A 20,807-nucleotide genomic window follows, 5' to 3' on the forward strand; every position below is an offset into this window, starting at 1 on the left:
TTGAGGGCTTTGATCTCTTTCAATAAACTTGTCTGAATGTCAGTTACACTTAGAAAGTACTGGTACATCATTCAGACATCAATTTACTTTGGGAAGGGGGCTACTCATAGAGAAGGGGGGAAAGTTGCCCAGGAAATAGAAAAACTTCAGCGCCAGGATGGACCTTTCAGGGTGATCTAATCTAGAATTTCAAAAGGTTTATCCTTATAATGGTAACAAACATTGTGAAGAGTGACAGGGCTACAGACAAGTTAATCAGGACTCATGGCTTAAAAGAACATTAAACCGGCTTCTCTCTTGAAGGGATTTTTAGGTCCTCTAAACTCTGTCCTGTAGTGTGTGTCCCACGGGGCCGGCGTCTGGGAAGCGTGTGCGCAGTCCCTACTCCTTCTCATCTCCTGGCTTGGGCATTTTGTGTGAAATTTCGAAGGCCTGGAATTCTCTGCAATACTCTGGAACCAGGGAGACTTACCCAGGCCTCGATCTGCCGCAGCTTTAATTCCAGGGATCTTCTTGGTCATATGGGCTTGCTTGATAACTTCATGATATAAAAGACTCTAAGGGGATACCGATGCCCTTTTCTCCTGGTTATTGCTTTCTCGCCTTTTGTGTTCAAATCCAGAAACTCACTCAGAGCTATTAGCTGACCCTCTACACTACATAAATACCTATAACTAACATCTACCAATAAGCTTTATAATTGGTTTTAAGGTTGGTCTCCCTGCTAGATAGTACACTTTGTGATGTTATTGACATTGTGCGTCTCACTCACTGCTGTGCTTGGCAAATAACAGGTGCTCAAAAAACTGTTAAATAAATAATAGATGTTGTAAGAAGCCATTCAAAATTAAATGGCTAATTTCACTTGAGGCCTGATTTGGATTTGGGCTTAAGTGTTGAATTTGAACCTCTTTCTTGGGTAAATGAGTTTTTTTTCTGAATCATCATTTCTTATCTGTAAAGGAAAATACTGCTCTATTCTCAGAGGTATTACGGATCAATCGATATCAAGCTTTGATACACTATAATATCCTTTTAAAATGAGAAACATTTTTTTAAAAGGATAAGCTTTGGTTATACATAACTGAGCCTCTTGTTGGAGTTTTACTTCACACCAAGCTTATGCTGAATCACAATAGAAAGAAGAGAAAATCAATGAAGAAGCCTGAAGGCTTTACAATTAATCATCTAACAAGCATACTTTCTTCAAATGGGCTTATGCCCAGAATGATTATTCAGCTCCTCCTTCTGATCCTAAGTAATACCGAAGACTACATTGCCTGACCTATTGCTCAGATTTAACCTCTAAGCAACATCAATATATCTGAATTAGTGCCGACAGGTTCCCATGGTGACTTAAGATGGGCAAATTTGTCCTAGTAGCCATTTACACTTTATGCAGAAAAATCAGCAGTCACCTTCCAAGTTTCAATGAGATGCTCAAGATTTCTGGTTAATTGCCAATTTGAGTCATAGATGTCATTTCCATTACATTGCAAATTTAAAAACAGACACTTACTGTTGGACTATTTAGGTCAGGAGGTGTAGACATGTCCCCAAACAAATCCATCTGGTCAACAGCCTTAAAAAAGTATTTGGATTAGATTCAGATGTGTCTACTCAAGAAGATTATTTTGTATATTGTCGTAATTGGTTCCTAAACTAAAGTTTAGGAAAATAGCTGTCACAATTGGATTTTCATTTAATGAATACAGATTTGATATTAAGCTATTTAGGTCAGGAAGTGTAGACAGGTACCCAAACAGATCCATCTGGACCAAACCCTTTAAAAAGTATTTGAATTAGATTCAGATGTGTTTACTAAAAAGACTGCTTTGTATAGTGACATCAATGTTACAATAATGTTTAGGGAAATAGTTGTTGCAATCGAATTTTCATACAGACTTAGTATTTGCAATATCTATACCAGTTTAGGTACGGAAGAATTATAAAAAGTCACATACTCACCAATTTCAGTTTGTTAGCTTGATCATCAAGAGTCATTAAGGCCTCACCTCCATTCTGAAAAGATGGCAAATATTTAAGGGTTTAGTGGCCGAGTTTTCATTTCCCAGTGTATGGGCTTGCTAAGCAGTTTTAATTTGGGCACTGATCATTCAGTTGTACGTCTTCTATGACCAGAAGGGTCGTGAACACAGACTAATAAGCCAGAGGGAAGCATGCCAGGCAGGTAGCAAACAAGGACTTATATGCATCAGACATGCAGGATTCCCAAGAAGAGAAGATGCAGTTTTACCTCGACTGCACTGTTGGCTTCTTCCATCTAAAAAGAAAGACACAGATTCAGTGATCTTAGTAAATATAGTCAAAGGGAGTTAAATAAAAGAACAACCATATCTATGGGTTCACAGGTATGATAAGTAAAAGAGACTCTTGCATATTATCTCTGCCCTACATTCCCCTTCTTTTTTCATTTTACCTCTGGATTTGAATAGAGTTACTGGACTTAAACTTGGTAGTCCCATATGGTCTTTAAAATCCAGGTGATGTTTATAGGAAGAAAAGATAGGAGCCAGGGACTGGAAATCAGAAGTGGCTAATAATAACATCCATCCATTGCCCTATTGGGAAGAACAGTTGGCACATTTCTCTACTTTCTATACTTTGGAGAGTCACATAGAAGTCAACTCTCCAGACAAGCCATATGTTTACACAATGTTCAAATACAATCCTGAATACTGTCCCAAGTTTAACAGAACTAGGTAGTACTTGCCTTTTTCTTTTCTTCTTCCTTTTTCTTTACATTGTAGATCACTTGAAAAAGGTCTTTAAGATCAATGACTAAAGGTTCAGCCTGAAACAAGGGAAAGCATCTTTGTCAGTATCTTCACCTTAACATTTGCTTCCCTTTGTTTCTCATCACTTTGGATTAGGATTTTTTTTTTAATTTTCCTTTCTCCTACAGCTCCTTACTACCCTCTCCTATTTTATGGGGAATCACCACCACCCCCATCCTCACGCCCAGATACATAAAAGGAAGCAGGGCTAATAAGTACTTAAACAAAACGAGAAGCATCATGATAATTTTCCAGTGACTTCTGCATTTCTAGGAATAATTCACTCTTATTCTAAAATCAGCATTGACTTTATAAGAAGGTCAATTCTAATAATCCTTGTGCCACATGCTTCATAGGAATCAATGACATTTCAGTAAAGATTCCTTAGACCAATAGAGATAGCCATCCTTTGAATCATTGCTTGTTCCTCCTCCCGTCTCCGGTTGTTTCTAGAAAACTTTCTAGCTGAGTGACGAACACTTCTTTGCTCCACTGAGGACAAGGTCCCCTCCAGGTACACCCCAAGGCTTGGCATTTACCTGCTGCCCTGTTTTTATGGCAAAAAACTGATGCTGGCCTTCCGCTCCACACACATAACCAAATGCTCGGTTATCCGTAACATCCCGGGCAATGAAAGAGATCTTATTTACTGGATGTTCGTGTTCTATCACCTGGAAAAAAAACAGAAAACAGAAAAAAATGATTTATTGGGAAGACTGAAATCTATTTATAGGCTATCACAGTTAAGCATGGATATATGAAGAGGCTAAAACACTCAAAAAACACAATGTTCACTTCTGGTTGAAGGCTAGAATTATACTTATCCTTGTTAGGAAGGCCTCCAAAAGGAATAAAGAGTAGAAAACAAAAATGGGGAGATTGCCTGACCAGGTGGTGGCATAGTGGATAGAGTGTTGGACTGGGATGCGGAGGACCCACGTTCGAGACCCCGAGATTGCCAGCTTGAGCGCGGGCTCATCTGGTTTGAGCAAAGCTCATCAGCTTGGACCCAAGGTCGCTGGCTCCAGCAAGGGGTTACTCGGTCTGCTGTAGTCTCACGGTCAAGGCACATATGAGAAAACAATCAGTGAACAACTAAGGTGTCACAACAAAAAACTGATAATTGATGTTTCCCATCTCTCTCTGTTCCTGTCTGTCTGTCCCTATCTATCCCTCTCTCTGACTCTCTCTGTCTCTGTAAAATAAAGAAAGAAAGAAAGAAAATAAAAAAATAGCAAGTCTCCTTTAAAAAAAATGGGGAGAGGCCCTGGCCGGTTGGCTCAGCGGTGGAGTGTTGGCCTGGCGTGCGAGGGACCCGGGTTCGATTCCCGGCCAGGGCACACGGGAGAGGCACCCATTTGCTTCTCCACCCCCCCTCCCCCTCCTTCCTCTCTGTCTCTCTCTTCCCCTCCCGCAGCCGAGGTTCCATTGGAGCAAGGGTGGCCCGGGCGCTGGGGATGGCTCCTTGGCCTCTGCCCCAGGCGCTAGAGTGGCTCTGGTCGCAGCGGAGCGATGCCCCGGAGGGGCAGAGCATCGCCCCCTGGTGGGCAGAGCGTTGCCCCTGGTGGGCCTGCCGGGTGGATCCCGGTCAGGCGCATGCGGGAGTCTGTCTGACTGTCTCTCCCCGTTTCCAGCTTCAGAAAAATAAAAAAATAAAAAATTAAAAAAAAATGGGGAGAATTGTGCACCTGAAACCTGTATTATTTTGTTAAGCAATGTCACCTAAATAAATTTAACAAAAAGGAAAAAAAAGAGGGGAGAATGCCCCTTTTTGAAATTCTCATACTTGCATCTCTCTACCCAAACGATGTGATGGCACATAGCAGGGAAGGACTGAGGATTGGGAGACCAGGGATTTCTAAACTGCAGATGGGCATACGACTTATTTCAAGTAGTTGTACTTTCCCAACTAAAGACAAACTCAAGTACACAACACAACTAAGCTAGAGGAGCATTCACAGGGTTCCTTTGACAATCACTCAGAGTGGCTGGAGAATAGGTACCTAAGTATTATTGAAACAATTATCCCCAAGATATTCTCGAAGTTACCAAATGCCCTCCTAGGGTATTTATGAACCTCACTTAAGACACCTACAACATTACACAGGAGTTACACGTGGCAGGGGTAGGCAGTGCCTCCCCCTCCCCCTTTTCCCTTGGTCCTTGCAAGCAAATAGCAGGGCTCAAATCTTTAGGGATGTTTGCTGGTTGTCAGAATATGTCTTGGCTTTTGTTTCCAAATGCCTAAAACCACTGAAAAGTTTATATTGGGTATCTTAGAAGGGTGGGGAGTGAAAGAATGCTTGCAATGAGAACCTGCTACCGGTCTCTGATGGGCTCAGTAAGAAAAGACTTGAGAGGTTAGGGAGGGTGGAGACAGCAGTGCATGGGGGCCAGCAGGCGAGTGAGCCTGTACCACAGTTCAGCGCCCTAAGTTTGGCCACTGGATTTTGCATATTAGATAAAGGGTTTCCCTAGGAAGGGATACATAGTAGCTGGAGGTCTCCCCATAGTACCTGATACAACAGAGAATTTTGCAATGATGAGAATAAGCTACAAACATTTTAAGTGGATGAATCTTGACTAGAGAAAAAAGAAAGTCCCCAAAGATTTGAAATATGATAGCTGTTTGATAAGGCTCAAAAAAAACCCCACACAAACAAGACTACTCATGTATGATAGAAGAAAAACAGCAACCACAAAAAATGATTCGAGTTACAACTGCAGGGTGAGGAAGAAAGGAATAACAAGGTAGAATATTACAGGTAATATTCTAGCATTAGGTTAGCCACTAAGTTTGCATATGATCAATGAGAGGTGGGCAAAAGTAGGTTTACAGTTGTGAGTACATGAAACACAGAGCTTATTTTTGTGCTTATTATTATTACTAATATAACTGTAAACCTACTTTTGCCCACCCCTGTATATTAAAATGGGACCCATGCATAGAACTATGACAGCATCACAAGCCAGAGGTTAGGATTAATCTAGTTCTTGTACCTGGGTCCAAAAATGTATCTAAGTGACACTGATAGGATATCTGTGTTTATAAACTTGAAGTTCACATCTATTAGGGGAAACAAATTTCAAAAGAAGCTATTTGGACTCCTTACCTCCTCCCCTATTTTCTGCCTGTATGACAGGAGCAATGTTATCTATTTATATTTCTACAGAATTTTGAAAAGGAAAAAGGGAGCTAAAATTTAGTTGAAAATTGCTTTTCAAACTCAGGTGGTCAGAAAAGTGTCAGTGAAAGTGAATTCTTACCCCAGTTTTCTCATCAATTATTTTTATCCCAGAAAGGGAAATGTTGACCCAGATCCTTTGCTTGTGTTGTCCCTGAGATCGACCAGCTGCCGCCATGCCCTGATGAGGTCGGGGAAACAAGAAAAAGTTAGTTAAAAGTATCTGACAATGCTTCCAACACCAAAAATTTAAAAGACAGCTTTGTTTTCAGCTCCGTTTGCCATCTATGAAAGGCTTAGGCATCCTTCCTAAGAGACAGCAGGATGGAACAGAAGACATGGAGCTGGGACATCTCTAGTTAGCTCTGTGAACTTGGACAAGCCGTTCTGATTCTCTTGGCCTTAGAATAGTCAATGGTAAAAAAAAAAAAGAATATTCGAGTAGCCTGACCAGGTGGTGGCATTGTGGATAGAGCTTCAGACTGGGACTCAGAGGACCCAGGTTCAAAACCCGAGGTCACTGAGCATAGTCTCATCTAGCTTGGGCACGGGGCTGCTGGCTTGAGCGTGGGGCCATAGACATGACCCCATGGTTGCTGACTTTGAGCACAAAGGTCATTGGCTTGAACAAGGGGTCACTGGCTCTGCTGGAGCCTCCCAGTCAAGGCACATACGAGAAAGCGATCAATGAACAACTAAGGTGCTGCAACGAAGAACTGATGCTTCTCATCTCTCTCCTGTCCCATCTATCTGTCCCTCTCTCTGTCTCTCTCTTTGTCTCTGTCACACACACACAAAAAGAATACTAGAGTAGATCTTCAAAGATGTTCCTTCTAAGCCTTATCTTACTTAACAAGTATTATTTAGTTTCCCAGAGTGACAGTACAGTACTAGAATAAAAAAATTCAGAACACCGCCCTGGCCGGTTGGCTCAGCGGTAGAGCATCGGCCTGGCGTGTGGGGGACCCGGGTTCAATTCCCGGCCAGGGCACATAGGAGAAGCGCCCATTTGCTTCTCCACCCCCCCCCCTTCCTTCCTCTCTGTCTCTCTCTTCCCCTCCCGCAGCCAAGGCTCCATTGGAGCAAAGATGGCCTGGGCGCTGGGGATGGCTCCTTGGCCTCTGCCCCAGGCATTAGAGTGGCTCTGGTCGTGGCAGAGCAAAGCCCCGGAGGGGCAGAGCATCACCCCCTGGTGGGCAGAGCTTCGCCCCTGGTGGGCGTGCCGGGTGGATCCCGGTCGGGCCCATGCGGGAGTCTGTCTGTTTCTCCCCGTTTCCAGCTTCGGAAAAAAAAAAAAAAAAAATTCAGAACACCAAAGGGCTAACTCTCAAGAATCCTGCTATGCTAGAACAACACTCAAAATATGCAAACAAACTCGTGGCTACTCATAAAATGAGGTGCCTCTGGATCAATTACATGATTAGACATGTTTTTCTTTCAAATTACTGAGATACAGGTAAACATACACTTTGAATGCATTTCCCTCTTTTGAGTATTCGCTGAGGACAGAGAGAAGCACGCTGTCCCCTCTTACCTTTAGCTTCATCATGGAATCTTGGCTCATTTTATCTCCTCTTGCATCGGGCACGTCGTCAATGCCAATCAGTTTGGCCTTGTATTTTACACCATCACCTTTGAATCTGGCCAAAAGGTACTCATCTGTCTTTTCAGAGCCTGAGAAAAGAGAGAAATACAGGATAAAATTTATAAATGGATTTAAATATCAGCCCCACATAAAATCAAATGTGCGCTAGCATCTCCAAATCAGAGTAGCATAAATCTTGATTATACTACAATTGACTAAGTGTGCAATAGTCTATCCTTATTCTTATGTCCTCTGAGTAAAACCATGCTCTGTAGCCCTGTCCAGATAGCTTGGCTGGTTGGAGCATCATCCTGAAGTGCAGAGGTTGCTGGTTTGATCCCTGGTCAGGGCAATACAGGAGCAGATCAAAGTTCCTGTCTCTTTCTCTCCCTTCCTTTCTCATAAAAATTAATGGGGAAGGGCGCTATGGAGAGGGGGGTAAGGGAGATGTTGAGGGGAATACGGGGGAGAGAGAATACATTTGGGGGCAACACTAGAATCTATGTAAACACAATAAATTAAAATCAATAATAAAATTTTTTTTTTTAAATTATGCTCTATCATACTACCTATGATGTTGGGTGGAGAGAAAATAAACTTAAATGTGTTAAATGGACTGAATTATGGGAAATTTATAAAAATATGTGAAGCAAGACTTAGGGATATTGGTTATAGTTTAAAAAATCTTTTTAAAAAGAATATAAGGAGGATAATGCTTTTGTTTTTTATTCAAAGAAAAATAAGGCACCACACAGTTTACTAAGATTTTGAATTGCCAGTAAGGCAGAAAGGAATTGTGGGTAAATTTCTTTGAAAATCATTTAAGATAATTATCTCATCTTTATAACTTCTTTTGCTTCTCTTAAAAGGCCTGTGCAGTCTCATTCCCTGTGCTAAAGTGTGGATGTGAAAGGCAGGCAAGTCACAAAATATCTTCAAACTAGGAATGATTAAGAACTCTGACCCCTTCTAGTGGTATACTTCAGGTCAAGAATGAAGGTCTAACAGAACAAAGATCTTGATTTTTAAAAAATAGCGAAGTTGTAAATAGGCTTTGGAATCATAACTGTATGCTAACTGATCGTTGCATTTATGAACCAGACAAGATGGTGTGAAAGCTTTCTGCAGGACCCCAGTGGGCAAAGTCACAGGATTCGGAGATGTCTTGTATATGGAGTGAATCAAACTCCCACTCTCCTGTTAGGAGGACTGGAGGCTAGGCTGAGGTCGAAGTGAGGCCAGGGCCAGCTCTTATTTTACCCTGAACCTCTCAATCCTTCGGAGGTAACCACCACCAGCTCCCCTCATTGGCTTCAAGAGGATTTCTCCCTACCTTTCTTCTTTTCCTTCTTTGACGGTGCCTTTGGTGCGGCCTGTTGGTCAGGCTGACCATTAGTTGCACTCGTTTCTGCTTCGTTAGACATGGCCAGAAAGCAGGCAGCAAACTCCAGCACCAGCAGACACTCAGTGACACCAGGCGATCCCCGATGGAGAAGTCTCAAATGAACATAACCTATGTCAGACACCTGTAGGCAGAGTTTAGAGGCGTAATGAGACCATAACACAGCGAACCCAGACTTTTTGCCATAATAGGCCTACAACTAGCGATTGGCGAGTGTAGTTCTTCAGACTCATTCTGTTCTTTCTCCCTTATCGGACTGAACTCCGAAAGCAGGGGAGTGTGTAGGAGAGCTTCCTTTGTAGTTTCCAAAATGGAAAGAAGGTGTTTACCAGATTTTGCTTTAACCAATTGGTATCTGGTAACATTTAATGATTATCTAGCTAAGTAGTCTCTGTTGGATCTTTGGTATACAATTCTAGTCTAAATGATAAGGATCAAAATGTGTCACACATAGAAAAATAAGGTTTTATAGCAGAATAGAAAAAATGTGAAGGCTGAGCTTGAGAAAATTGCAATTGGCATGAGAAGGTGGGCAGTACACATTCTGGTTCTTCTAAAATACCCTTTACCTGTAAAGGCAGTGTCAAGGGCAGAGCTATACATTTTATCTTATTCATATTCATATTTTTTAAAATGTTAGGATTCTACATTCCATCTCCAAGGCTTTCTAAGCACTGTACTTTAAAAGACATCCATTTTTGACATTTGACACTCACATATATTAAGGAGAGAATGACTTTATGGGGTATCTGATGCACTATTCATTGAATGCGAATACTTATATGTTATTATTTAGCATTTGTCCTCAAAACAGTTGTGGTGTGTGCTCTCATAAAACTCCCCCATGCACCACTGTAGGTAAAATGGAGGAATGTAGAGTCGCTTTCAGCAAGCAGATGTGAACTAATGCTTCAAAAAGGTTTTTCACCTCCCAGGAGGCAAAGTTTCTACACAGCCCCTGGGAAAGCCGGAAGAAGGTTAACTTTCTACATGGATGGTGGACCAAAGGCAAAGTAAAGCTACTTGTAGTTCTGTAACCCTGTTAAAACCACCTGTGGGCTGGTGGTACACTCTCCCACCCCCAAAAGACCTCTTAATTCTGTGCCTACAGCACCCAGTTATTTGAGCTTTTAAATTTAAGGACCAAGTCCACCACATGGGAGTATATGCTATTTGTTAGATAAAGAATGAAAAGTAAGTTTCAAGTTTTTGCCCAATGAGCTTCAATTGCACTTACTTTCTTCATAAATGTCAACATTTTTTCCTGAAGGTCAGTACTTAATCCCTCCCATGCATTTTTTTAATAGTCCTTGTAGTTTTAATAGTCTTAAAAATACATGCATAGCCTGACCAGGAGGTGGCACAGTGGATAGAGCATCGACCTGGGATGCTGAGAACCCACGTTTAAAACCCTGAAGGTAGCTGGCTTGAGCACGGGCTCATCCAGCTTGAGTGCAGACTCACCAACTTGAGCACGGGCTGCCAGTTTGACAATGGGACCATAGACATGACCCCATGGTCACTGGCTTGAGCCCAAAGGTCACTGGCTTGAAGCCCAAGGTTGCTGGCTTGAGCCCAAAGTTGCTGGCTTGAGCAAGGAGTCACTGGCTCAGCTGGAGCCACCCAGTTAAGACACATATGAGAAAGCAATCAATGAACAACTAAGGAGCTGCAACAGGTCGATGCTTCCCATCTCTATCCTTTCCTATCTCTGTCTGTCTCTTTCTCTCTCGCTGAAACATAAAATACACATGCATAGAGAAATACATAAATCTATGTATGATTAATATTATCTGAACTATTTCATAGAGATTTAGTAGTTAATTTTGCTCAAAGCCACCGGACAGTAGGCAGCCAGAGAAATATCTATTTGCAGGTGGACATCTTACATAGCAGAGGACTAGGACTCACAGCTCTTTTTACTCAAGAATCCTTTGGGAACCAAGCACTATTAGCCTTTTACCTGCATTAACTCTAAAATTTTACAGTAACCCTGAGTGTTATGATTCAGTATTAGTTCACTTTTCCAGAGGAAAAGCCACGGCACAGAAACTTCAACATACACAGATGCAAATAGTAGAGCCTGGGTCTGGCCCTGGCTGTCTGATCGCGGGCCAGAGTCCCTCAGATGTGACACTGATGGATCCCATCTAAGAAATCTCACACTAGTGACAGAGATGTTCTATTATACACCTGCAGTCCCCCCCCCCCAAGATATGTCCAGTTCTAACACCCGGAAATTTCATGTGGCCCTATTTGTGAAAAGGGTATTTGCAGTTGTAATTAAGGACCTTGAGTTGGGATTAGCCTGGATCCAGGGAGAGCCCCAAATCCCAGAACAGAAGTCCTTCTACAAGAAAGGCAAAGAGAGATCTGAGACATAGAGACACGGAAAGGAGAAGGGATATAGGACAGAAGTGGAGACTGGACGGGCACATCTAACAATCAGAAATACCAAACATTACCCATGTCCACCAGAAGCCAGGAAAGAGGGACATTATGGCTTTCCCCTCAGAGCTTCCAGAACAAAAACCCTTGTGTGCTTCCAGCACTGTAACAGAATAGATTTCTTTGGTTTTAAGCATCCAGCTTTTGGTCATTTGCTACGACAGCCCGACAGAAACTATTACAACACGTCTCTTTTGTCTGCCTTCATTGGTGTCCGTGGCTCCCATGACTTGTTTCCTGGCAATGTGATAAATCTCCTGGTCAGATCCACTCTCTTCCAATTTCAGGAAACCAATAATCATCATCTTAATTTCAAGAATTTATTTCAATTGTAAATTTATTCCAATTTATTCCCCATGTTCGGATCTAAGGAGCTATACATTGACATTCAGCCTCCTGCATCCTTATCTTCTCCTCAGTGGGCCGATCCCCGGGGAGGAAAGCACTCTGTGAGCCTGCAGTCCTCGGATCACCATCTCATGATCCTTCCATGAGCAAACATCTAAAATCGAAGGTCTCCTACCCTGTGCCTTTTTGCTTCCCCTCAAATGACTGTTCATCTCAATTCTAGTCTCATAAAGTCAACTTTAGCCGCTAATGGGTCTCCTGACAAAATCCAAGTACTTGTTTTCCACTCTTTTGAGAGTATGTGACTGCGAGCAGCAGAAACCTTTCTGTGAGCATTCCCCACCCCCTTTTGCTCCCATTGACACCCTTGAAGCTCCAGCCAATGGCTTATGTTCGCAGGATTGGGATGATCTGGATCTCTTGTTGAGTGGCGAAGAAGTTCTTCTAAGGTTCAGAACAATGTTGGGAGCTTTCCTGCCTAGTCTTGTGGTGGCTCCCCTTGCATTTAGGACAAAGATAACAAACTTGTTGGTTTTGTTTGTGAGTGTCTTAAATATTTTGCCCTTCTTTATCTTCAATTCCCTTTCCTTTCACTCTTGTATACCAACCCCAAGTTCTTCATTTCTGGAAGGCATTTTTTGTTTTCCGACTCCTTACCTTTTCACATTTTCTGAGCTCCCTTATCCCCCACAGCCTGCCCTGCCCGGTACTTCTTTGCCCCTGAAGCCAATAGATAAGACCTCTGCCTGAAGCCTTCTCCTCCTCCCCTCCTCTTCCAGTAGAAAAGTAACCTGGGTGTAAGTAAGCATGTGTTGGCCATCTTTGAAGCCTGATATTTTTTTTCTGCCGGATATTATTTCTGACAAGAACTGAGTGAGCCCATTTTACAGGCGAATTCAGTTCTAAAGTGAGAATAGTTTCAAGGAATTTGAGACGTGCCACAAAAGCACTTGGAGGGGCTTGGTTGAGGGAATGGCAGTGTGTGGTTTAGTCATAAAAATGATATAAGACATAAGAAACCTCACAACTCAAAGCCGGGCATTGACTCCCGCGCTGGCATACAGGGCCACCACGGACGGGTTCTGAAGTGAGAGGTGTTACTCTGGTTTTATAGGAAAAGCTTCTCTTTTCAGACACTCAACGTCAGTTTTTCTTGACATTGGGATTGTTTCAAAGGTTTTTGGTGTCCTTTCATATATCCTTTCACTGTTTGGGGATGAGCTGTTACAAGGGACAAGAGAGAAAAGAATAGGGAGAAATTTTTTTTTCTTTTAATATAAATTTCTTGAAGAAAAGATATCTGTGTGTGGGGTTGCAATAACCAGGGTAAGTCTCCATTGTAAACCATACAATTTAAAATATGTGTACACTCCCTGAAATGATCAGAAAGTAGACTTTGTCTGTAGCCCTAGGACTCAAAGATAACTCCTTTCTAAATAAATGTTTAAGATTTCTCCCAAGATTTTTAACAAAAGTGTACATCCAGTTATACATATGCCAGAGTGATAAACATTCACCTTTCTTCTAAGGTTAAAGACCAAATTCCCAATCAGTCTTCTCAAATGCCCAAGTTGACATCTGACATGTGGTGACGCAAGTTTTGCTTCAAGACTTAAGTCCCTCTGTAAACTTAGGTTCATTCTAAATCCAAATGTGTAATCCTTCCAACAATGTTACAGAATTGTCAACTGATTCATAAAAACCTTCAGCAGGTTTTATAATGAACTGGTTTTTAAAAAGGATTTGGGCCTGAAAAAGGGACTTAGAACCAGAAGATGCCCTAATACTTCCTTTGATTACTTTGCCAAACTGAGGCATAGCTTTAAAAAAATTATCTAGCTTGCATTAAGCTATTGGGTCTGGGTTTTTTTTGTTTTTTTTTTTTTTTTTTTTTGTATTTTTCTGAAGCTGGAAATGGGGAGAGACAGTCAGACAGACTCCCGCATGCACCCAACCGGGATCCACCTGGCACGCCCACCAGGGGGCGACGCTCTGCCCACCAGGGGGCGATGCTCTGCCCCTCCGGGGCATCGCTCTGTTGTGACCAGAGCCACTCTAGAGCCTGGGGCAGAGGCCAAGGAGCCATCCCCAGCGCCCGGGCCATCCTTGCTCCAATGGAGCCTCTACTGCAGGAGGGGAAGAGAGAGACAGAGAGGAAGGAGAGGGGGAGGGGTGGAGAAGCAGATGGGCGCTTCTCCTGTGTGCCCTGGCCTGGAATCGAACCCGGGACTTCTGCACGCCAGGCCAACGCTCTACCACTGAGCCAACCGTCCAGGGCCTATTGGGTCTGTTTTAAAGATCTAGTAGGTCAATGGTCTTTCATAAGGGGGCACAAGTGGGTATAGGACAACTAAGAAGTATATAGTTTTCTCATTCATTGGGTTTAGTCACAGGAAACTTTCTGATCAAGAGCACAACATTAATCAGGAGACACACATATTAAGTGTTATCATAAGGTAGGGGTTACAAATTAAAGCTCAAACATCTACAAAGGGTTACATGAACAGCTCCCTATCTAAACCTAGCTGGTTCTAGTTCTCAGGGACATGCTATTTCTTTCATTAGCAGCTTGAGCAGAGAAATAAAAACGTACATCTGGAGCCAAATGACGATCTAAAGTTATTGTATATTCCTGACTCTTTCTTAAGGCCTAATGCAGAACAGAACGTTGTAAATGAAATTTTGCTAAGTCAATAAAATTTTCCATTTGAACAAAGATATCTAACTTGGATTTTGGACTTTAAAACCTCCCTAAAAGAATCTGGGAACTTCCCCTTTCCATGGCATAAGAATCAGATGACTAGGAGAGATTCGGGAGCTTGCAACATCTTTTCTGAGAAAGCTCTGAGAAACGTAAACCGGAAGACTGCATGACTCATCTTAAGACAGCTATGTTCTTTGCATGAAAAAAAGAAAATATGCTATAGTTTGTTTAGCTCTTAAAGTTATGCATGCAAGACATCTAGTGTTTTGAACCCTAGAATGCTCAGCATAAGGACCAATTTGTGTAGAGGCAAAGTCTGCTGGGGCATCTTCTTATTCTTGCTTAGTTTTCCATCCATAGGAACAGGGGTCCCCAAACTTTTTACACAGGGGGCCAGTTCACTGTCCCTCAGACCGTTGGAGGGCCGGACTATAAAAAAAACTATAAAAAAATCCCTTTGCACACTGCACATATCTTATTTTAAAGTAAAAAAACAAAACGGTAACAAATACAATATTTAAAATAAAGAACAAGTAAATTTAAATCAACAAACTGACCAGTATTTCAATGGGAACTATGGGCCTGCTTTTGGCTAATGAGATGGTCAATATGCTCCTCTCACTGACCACCAATGAAAGAGGTGCCCCTTCCGGAAGTGCAGCGGGGCCAGATGAATGGCCTCAGGGGACTGCATGCGGCCCCGCGGGCTGTAGTTTGGGGACCCCTGCTAGGAATATAGTCGTATCAGCAATGGTACTAATAAATAATTCAGGGTTGTAAAGCAATAGCATGACACCAGTTTCCCACTTCCCACCCAATCTATCTTCTAATCCCAATTACACAGAACAGAGAAGAAACTGTTTGCTCAGCCTGACCTGTGTTGCGCAGTGGATAAAGCATTGATCTGGAACACTGAGGTCGCCAGTTCGAAACCCCAGGCTTGCCTGAGTCAAGGCACATATAGGGAGTAACTACTATGAGTTGTTAATACTTCCCACTTCTCCCCCACTCTTTCTCTCTCCTCTCTCTAAAAAAACAAAGAAACAAAAAATGAAGGGATTTAGGTGGAAGTGGTGTGAAAAAAAAAAAAAAGAAATTGTTTGCTCAGTCTCAAAATGCTGGTACAAGGAGTAACCAGAGTTAAGAACTTGTTTAGCCTGACCAGGTGGTGGCGCAATGGATAGAGCATCGGACTGGGATGCAGAGGACCAGGTTCGAAACCCCGAGGTCTCGAGCTTGAGCGTGGGCTCATCTAGTTTGAACAAAGCTCACCAGCTTGAACCCAAAGTCGCTGGCTCGAGCAAGGGGTTACTCGGTCAGCTGAAATTCTGTGGTCAAGGCACATATGAGAAAGCAATCAATGAACAACTAAGGTGTCATGACAAAAAACTGATTGATGACTGATGCTTCTCATATCTCTCTGTTCCTGTCTATCCCTATCTATCCCTCTCTTGATTCTCTCTCTTGTCTACGGCCATACCACCCTGAACGCGCCCGATCGCGTCTGATTCTCTCTCTGTCTCTGTTAAAAAAAAAAAAAAAAGAACTTATTTAATGGTAGACCCATTCCACAAATGGTAGAAAATCTGTTTTTAATGTTAAGGAAAATGAGGCAAACACTGAAGCTACCAAGCACCTAACACACATTTATCCTGACAGCTCTGTGAAATAGAATGTGCCTCTATTTTATGAAGAATGAAATGGACTCAGTAACACAAGATCAATTGCTAATAAATCACTAGACTCATAACTGAACATGATCTGTGTTACTTTTTCTACTATATATGCTGCTATTCTTTTTTTAAAAAAAGCTCACTGATTTTAACCTGTATTTTATAAGCTGCTTTCAAAGTCATAATCCCACCGACTTTAAGATATCAGTAAACTTTCGGAAAGACTCACATAAAATAGACACAGGAAAGGGAGTTAAAGAGAGTCAAGAACAAAGCAACAAAAACATCTTTAACAAGAGTGTGCAGTACTTTGTACTGGTCAGAGAAGGTGTCTCCGTGGCCTGCAGAACTTTATGCTTGTCTCAGCTGAGGCCCCGCTTTAGAACATGTGAAACATTAACCTCTAGGACAGATCTCAGGGTCCAAGAGGGCAGCAAACAGTCTTCACCCTTGTCTTCAAAGTAGCCTCTTGAGAGAAAGAAAGGCTGCCAGAAATTGTGCAGTGACTTTAGGCTGTTTCTGAACTTGATGTGACACCTTTCTCCCTTAGCCGCTTAGATTCCCATGCCTTTAGGAAGGCTTCCTCTACTCTGCCAAGGCCAAGTGCAGCAGACAGTAAAATCTGTGCAGCCTGTTTAATTGAGGAGATGAGACGATGTTTATGCACACTGGAAAGGAGTCCTTAGAAGATTTTCTTGTAAATGCTGACAATGCTGTAGGGGCCTCAGTAACAAAACATGCCTTAGTCAAGGAGGTATACAAAGGTTAGGCATTTACAGAGATCAATGTATCACTGCTTTTAACTCTTGGAAGGGATGCTGCAGGACTCAGAGGACATGTAAAGCCCTGATCCAAGAAGCTTATGTCTGTCTTTGGAACCAAGTCAGACCAGAGTTAAGAATTCCCTCTGTTTGCCTGACCGGTAGTGGCATAGTGCATAGAGCTTTGGCCCAGGACGCTGAGGGCCCTGGTTCGAAACCTGAGGTCCCAGCTAGAGCATGAATTCATTGGCTTGAGTGCGGGCTTGCCAGTTTAGGCAATGATCACAAAGTCACTGGCTTGAGCTCAAGGTCGCTGGCTTGAGCAAGGGGTCACTGGCTCAGCTTGAGCCCCCAAATGAGAAGCAATCAATAAACAACTAAAGTGAAGCAACTATGAGTTGATGCTTCTCATCTCCTCATCCTCCTCCTCCTCCTCTCTCTCTTTGTCTCTCTAAAACAAAGAAGGTTCCCTTCCTAGTTCATTGTGAGTAGAGGTGAGATCACATAGCAGCTAAGAGCTCAGGCTTGGGCATCTTAGACAACTTCACCATCCTTTAGTTCTATGTCTAAGACAAGTTAATTAATATTTATTTTTTCTGTTGTAAAATGGGAGTAGAGTCTGCAGTTATTATGAGAGATCAGTAAGAACTTACGTAGGAACCTCAGTGCCTTGTATATAGAACGTGCTCAACAAATGGCAGCCATGATTAAATCAAAGCCGGGTTTCCTGGCTACCGCTGTTGCGTGAAGTCTTATGTGGCATCCCACATTGTTTTTCCCCAGCAAGTGTTCAAACAATTTCAGAGCAACAGGGACCAATAAATAAACAGCTAGTGAATAGAAACGGGGAGGGGGGGCATAATCTTTTAAACGGTAAGATCCACATGAAAAAGTGAGAGGCTTTGCCAGTGGTGGAGTCTCCTGTTAAACTTTGGCGTCTGAGCCTGTAGAAGGCAGATTCTGATGGAAACAGGACTCTGAGAACAAAATCTATTCCATCTAGAGAAGTCTGTTCCAGTGGATCCTGAATCGAACCTAAGCCGACATCATTACTACCAGCAGTTTAGAAAGTCTAATTCATATCTCTGGGGAGCTCTTAGAATGGCATCGTCTGCACTGCACCCAAATTGATTAAATCAGAACCTCTGGGGAAGGGATGCTGGCATCAATAAATTTTAAAGATTGCCAGATGATTCTAATGTACTGACAAGTTTGAGGTACAATGGTCTATTTCCATAATCCTTTGTCCCCTTGAAGAAATAGCAAGTGAGCTAGACAACTGAGCTGGAGGAAACCTAGGGAATAATTGAGTCGCACCCTTTCATTATAAAGATTAGGAAACTGAAGGCATGATAGAGTGTCTGACTTGTCCAGTTATTACATTGCTGACTGAGGATAAAGTTGATACCAAGAGAAATCTAGACCTTAACATGAGACTCTACTATTTCATTCCTAGAGATCATACATGTCAGGTTTTTTTTTTCTTCAAAAACTGTATTTTTAGAAGACTGTACAAAGCCTACCACATAGAGGCTAAACTTCCAAGTAGTACATATACCAAGCAAAGAAAATAGCTTAGCAGAGTAGTTTGAACATGGAATTTCACAGATGTTTTCTGAACAAAAACAGAGAAAAGATTTTATGTGGTCTAATTATATGGTATATTGTTGCTGGATTCCTTCTGGTCTAGGTAGCTGGAGTCCTGCTTGGTCAAACTGGGTCATTATGTTGATTTGGCTGTGGGGAAGAAAGTATTTGGCTAGGTTTGAGACGCAACTCGCAGATCAAAGAATTCAAATTTATTTCAGTACATTCTCTACTATTTAGTGCTTGGCCTTTTAGTTTAGTTTAGTTTTTTTTTTTTTTTTTTTTTTTTTAATTTTAAGCATGATAGGAAGTTTGAGTTCTTTAGTTGGCACCTTTCATTATTCTTGAGTTATTGTGATCTCTCCTAATTTTATACTCACCCCCACCTGTCTTGTTTTTAAAATAAGTTTTTATTAGGAGTATCTCTTACTAAACCTAGAGAATAAGTATCATAATAAAGAGTGTGTAAGAGAGTATAAGCTTTAAAAATGAGCTTAATGCAATCGAAATGAAAGTCCATTTTCCAGACTGGGCAATGCAACCAATTCACTAGAATGACTAAAAATCATTTACAAGTTGTACTGAAGTATTAAGTTTATGATCAATTCTATCATTGTATTACTCAGTTGTTTAAGTTCAATGCCAACTTTAAATACTTAACTCTATTAAGATTAAAGCAATAGATTCATAATGAGACATCGCTAGCCTCTTTGGGAAGTACAGCATAAGCAATATGCTTGTATGAACACATGCAGAGGTGACTGAGTCTAGAATCCCTCCTTACACTTATTCAGACTCTATAAAAGAAAAAGGTGTTGGCATATCCCTGAGGCCTTTTGACCATGTGCAATATTGTGAAGATGGATACATGAGTCTTATTTTTAGATGAACTGAAGATCAGAGTATACCCATCTCAACTTTACCACCCTACCCAATGATTCATCCCATCCCAGTTCTTGCATGTGACTTCTTCTAACTTAGACTAAATAAAATAAGAAAATTGAAATCCAACTTTATCTTTTAATCACTTCAACAAAAGGAAGGAAGTGACATTGAAGTTCTGGAGGTTCAGAAATCATGTTTCCATCATTATTTTACATTGCTGGCATTGGATGATTTGAGCTATGCTCGGACATGGCTCAACCAGGCTATGGTACATGTGTTCTGTCTATCTCAAGTGAGGTGCGCATAACTTGAACTGGAAACGAGAATGGGGGGTTTTATGGTCTAGTGTACGTATGTTTCAACCCAGATTCAGCAGGGCTCTTAATGATACAGTGTTTGCTTTCTTATCTGTTGTCTCTTTTGTACTTGTCATGTGGGAAAGAGAGATTGGCAAGGTAATGACTATATCCTTGAGCTCAAGGTCATAGTATAAGTACATGTCCACTAGCCTCTCTTCTCACTATTAGAGAGACATTGAGTCAGTCACCTGTGGAAGAAGCCTTGAATGATTCCCATTAATACTGAGGAAAGGTTATCAGGAGTCCACTGCTTCTGGAAAGGATAATATGGCCTTTGGTGGTGAGAGGGGTTTGACATAATCTACCTTGCCTCATGTCCCTTGGGCTTTGGGCTCACCTGGTAGGTAAGCTTATCTAGCAAGCTAAGGCATTTCTGGGAAATGGTCAATGGATTGCATTGGTTCAACACAGGTTGGAGGGGTGGAGGAGAGGGAAAACACTTTGCTTATGGCTGGAGAATAGGTATAAGGTAAGAAGTTTAAAAACCTGTGCTCAAATGTCAAGGTTTTCATCTGACCCAGCAGGAAGACACCCTGGCACCTTGGGCAGGCCTCTGTACAGCACCTGGTGGGTAGTCTGTATGAGCACACTGAAGGAGCTGTATGACAAGAGGGTCTATAGGGACAGGCAGTACTTTGCTGAACATTCCCCCCTTGCCAGACCCAAATGTAGGAGCAGTGACAGCAGCGACTGTTTCAGTCACCAGAGCACTGGCTTCAGTGGGAACACCCATCATGTCTTAGAGGCAGCACACCAGTCTACACTGGGCTGCCGTCATGGGCTGGGGACACGCCATGCTGTAGTGACAAGGAGAGAAGGGGATCCTTATAAGGTTTGGCATATCTAGTCAAGAAGTGATAGCAATCAGGAAGTAGAGCCAAAAAGTATGTGAAAAGAAGATGTTAATGATTAACTGGTTCAAGTGCCCTGAAATTAAAAATTGAATTTAGAAAAGCTCTTTTTTGTACAAATTAGATGGTAAAGTAAGAATACCAAATAGGAATACTTCATTTTGCTTCCCTCTCATCCTAAATCCAAGAGAAGAGTGGTTTTTTTGTTTTGTTTTGTTTTG

At 42.0% G+C, this 20,807-nt stretch overlaps 1 protein-coding gene across 4 annotated transcripts in view; it reads right to left on the reverse strand.

The window, feature by feature from the left end:
- The window catches only part of DAB2 (DAB adaptor protein 2), a 184,319-nt gene that overhangs the window by 15,265 nt on the left and 148,247 nt on the right, over positions 1 to 20,807 (reverse strand). For 3 of the 4 annotated variants that reach the window (XM_066240182.1, XM_066240189.1, XM_066240175.1), the window contains 8 exons: positions 8,902 to 9,094; positions 7,518 to 7,657; positions 6,066 to 6,164; positions 3,338 to 3,469; positions 2,735 to 2,815; positions 2,258 to 2,284; positions 1,969 to 2,022; positions 1,520 to 1,582 (listed from right to left, as the gene is read on the reverse strand). In XM_066240182.1, the coding sequence (XP_066096279.1) occupies positions 1,520 to 1,582; positions 1,969 to 2,022; positions 2,258 to 2,284; positions 2,735 to 2,815; positions 3,338 to 3,469; positions 6,066 to 6,164; positions 7,518 to 7,657; positions 8,902 to 8,992 (687 nt within the window). In that variant the 5' untranslated portion in view covers positions 8,993 to 9,094. The remainder of the gene's footprint in view (positions 1 to 1,519; positions 1,583 to 1,968; positions 2,023 to 2,257; positions 2,285 to 2,734; positions 2,816 to 3,337; positions 3,470 to 6,065; positions 6,165 to 7,517; positions 7,658 to 8,901; positions 9,095 to 20,807) is intronic. The other variant, XM_066240195.1, reaches the window with a different exon arrangement.

This window comes from Saccopteryx bilineata, chromosome 1 (assembly GCF_036850765.1).
Source record: "Saccopteryx bilineata isolate mSacBil1 chromosome 1, mSacBil1_pri_phased_curated, whole genome shotgun sequence".
Lineage (NCBI taxonomy): Eukaryota > Metazoa > Chordata > Mammalia > Chiroptera > Emballonuridae > Saccopteryx > Saccopteryx bilineata.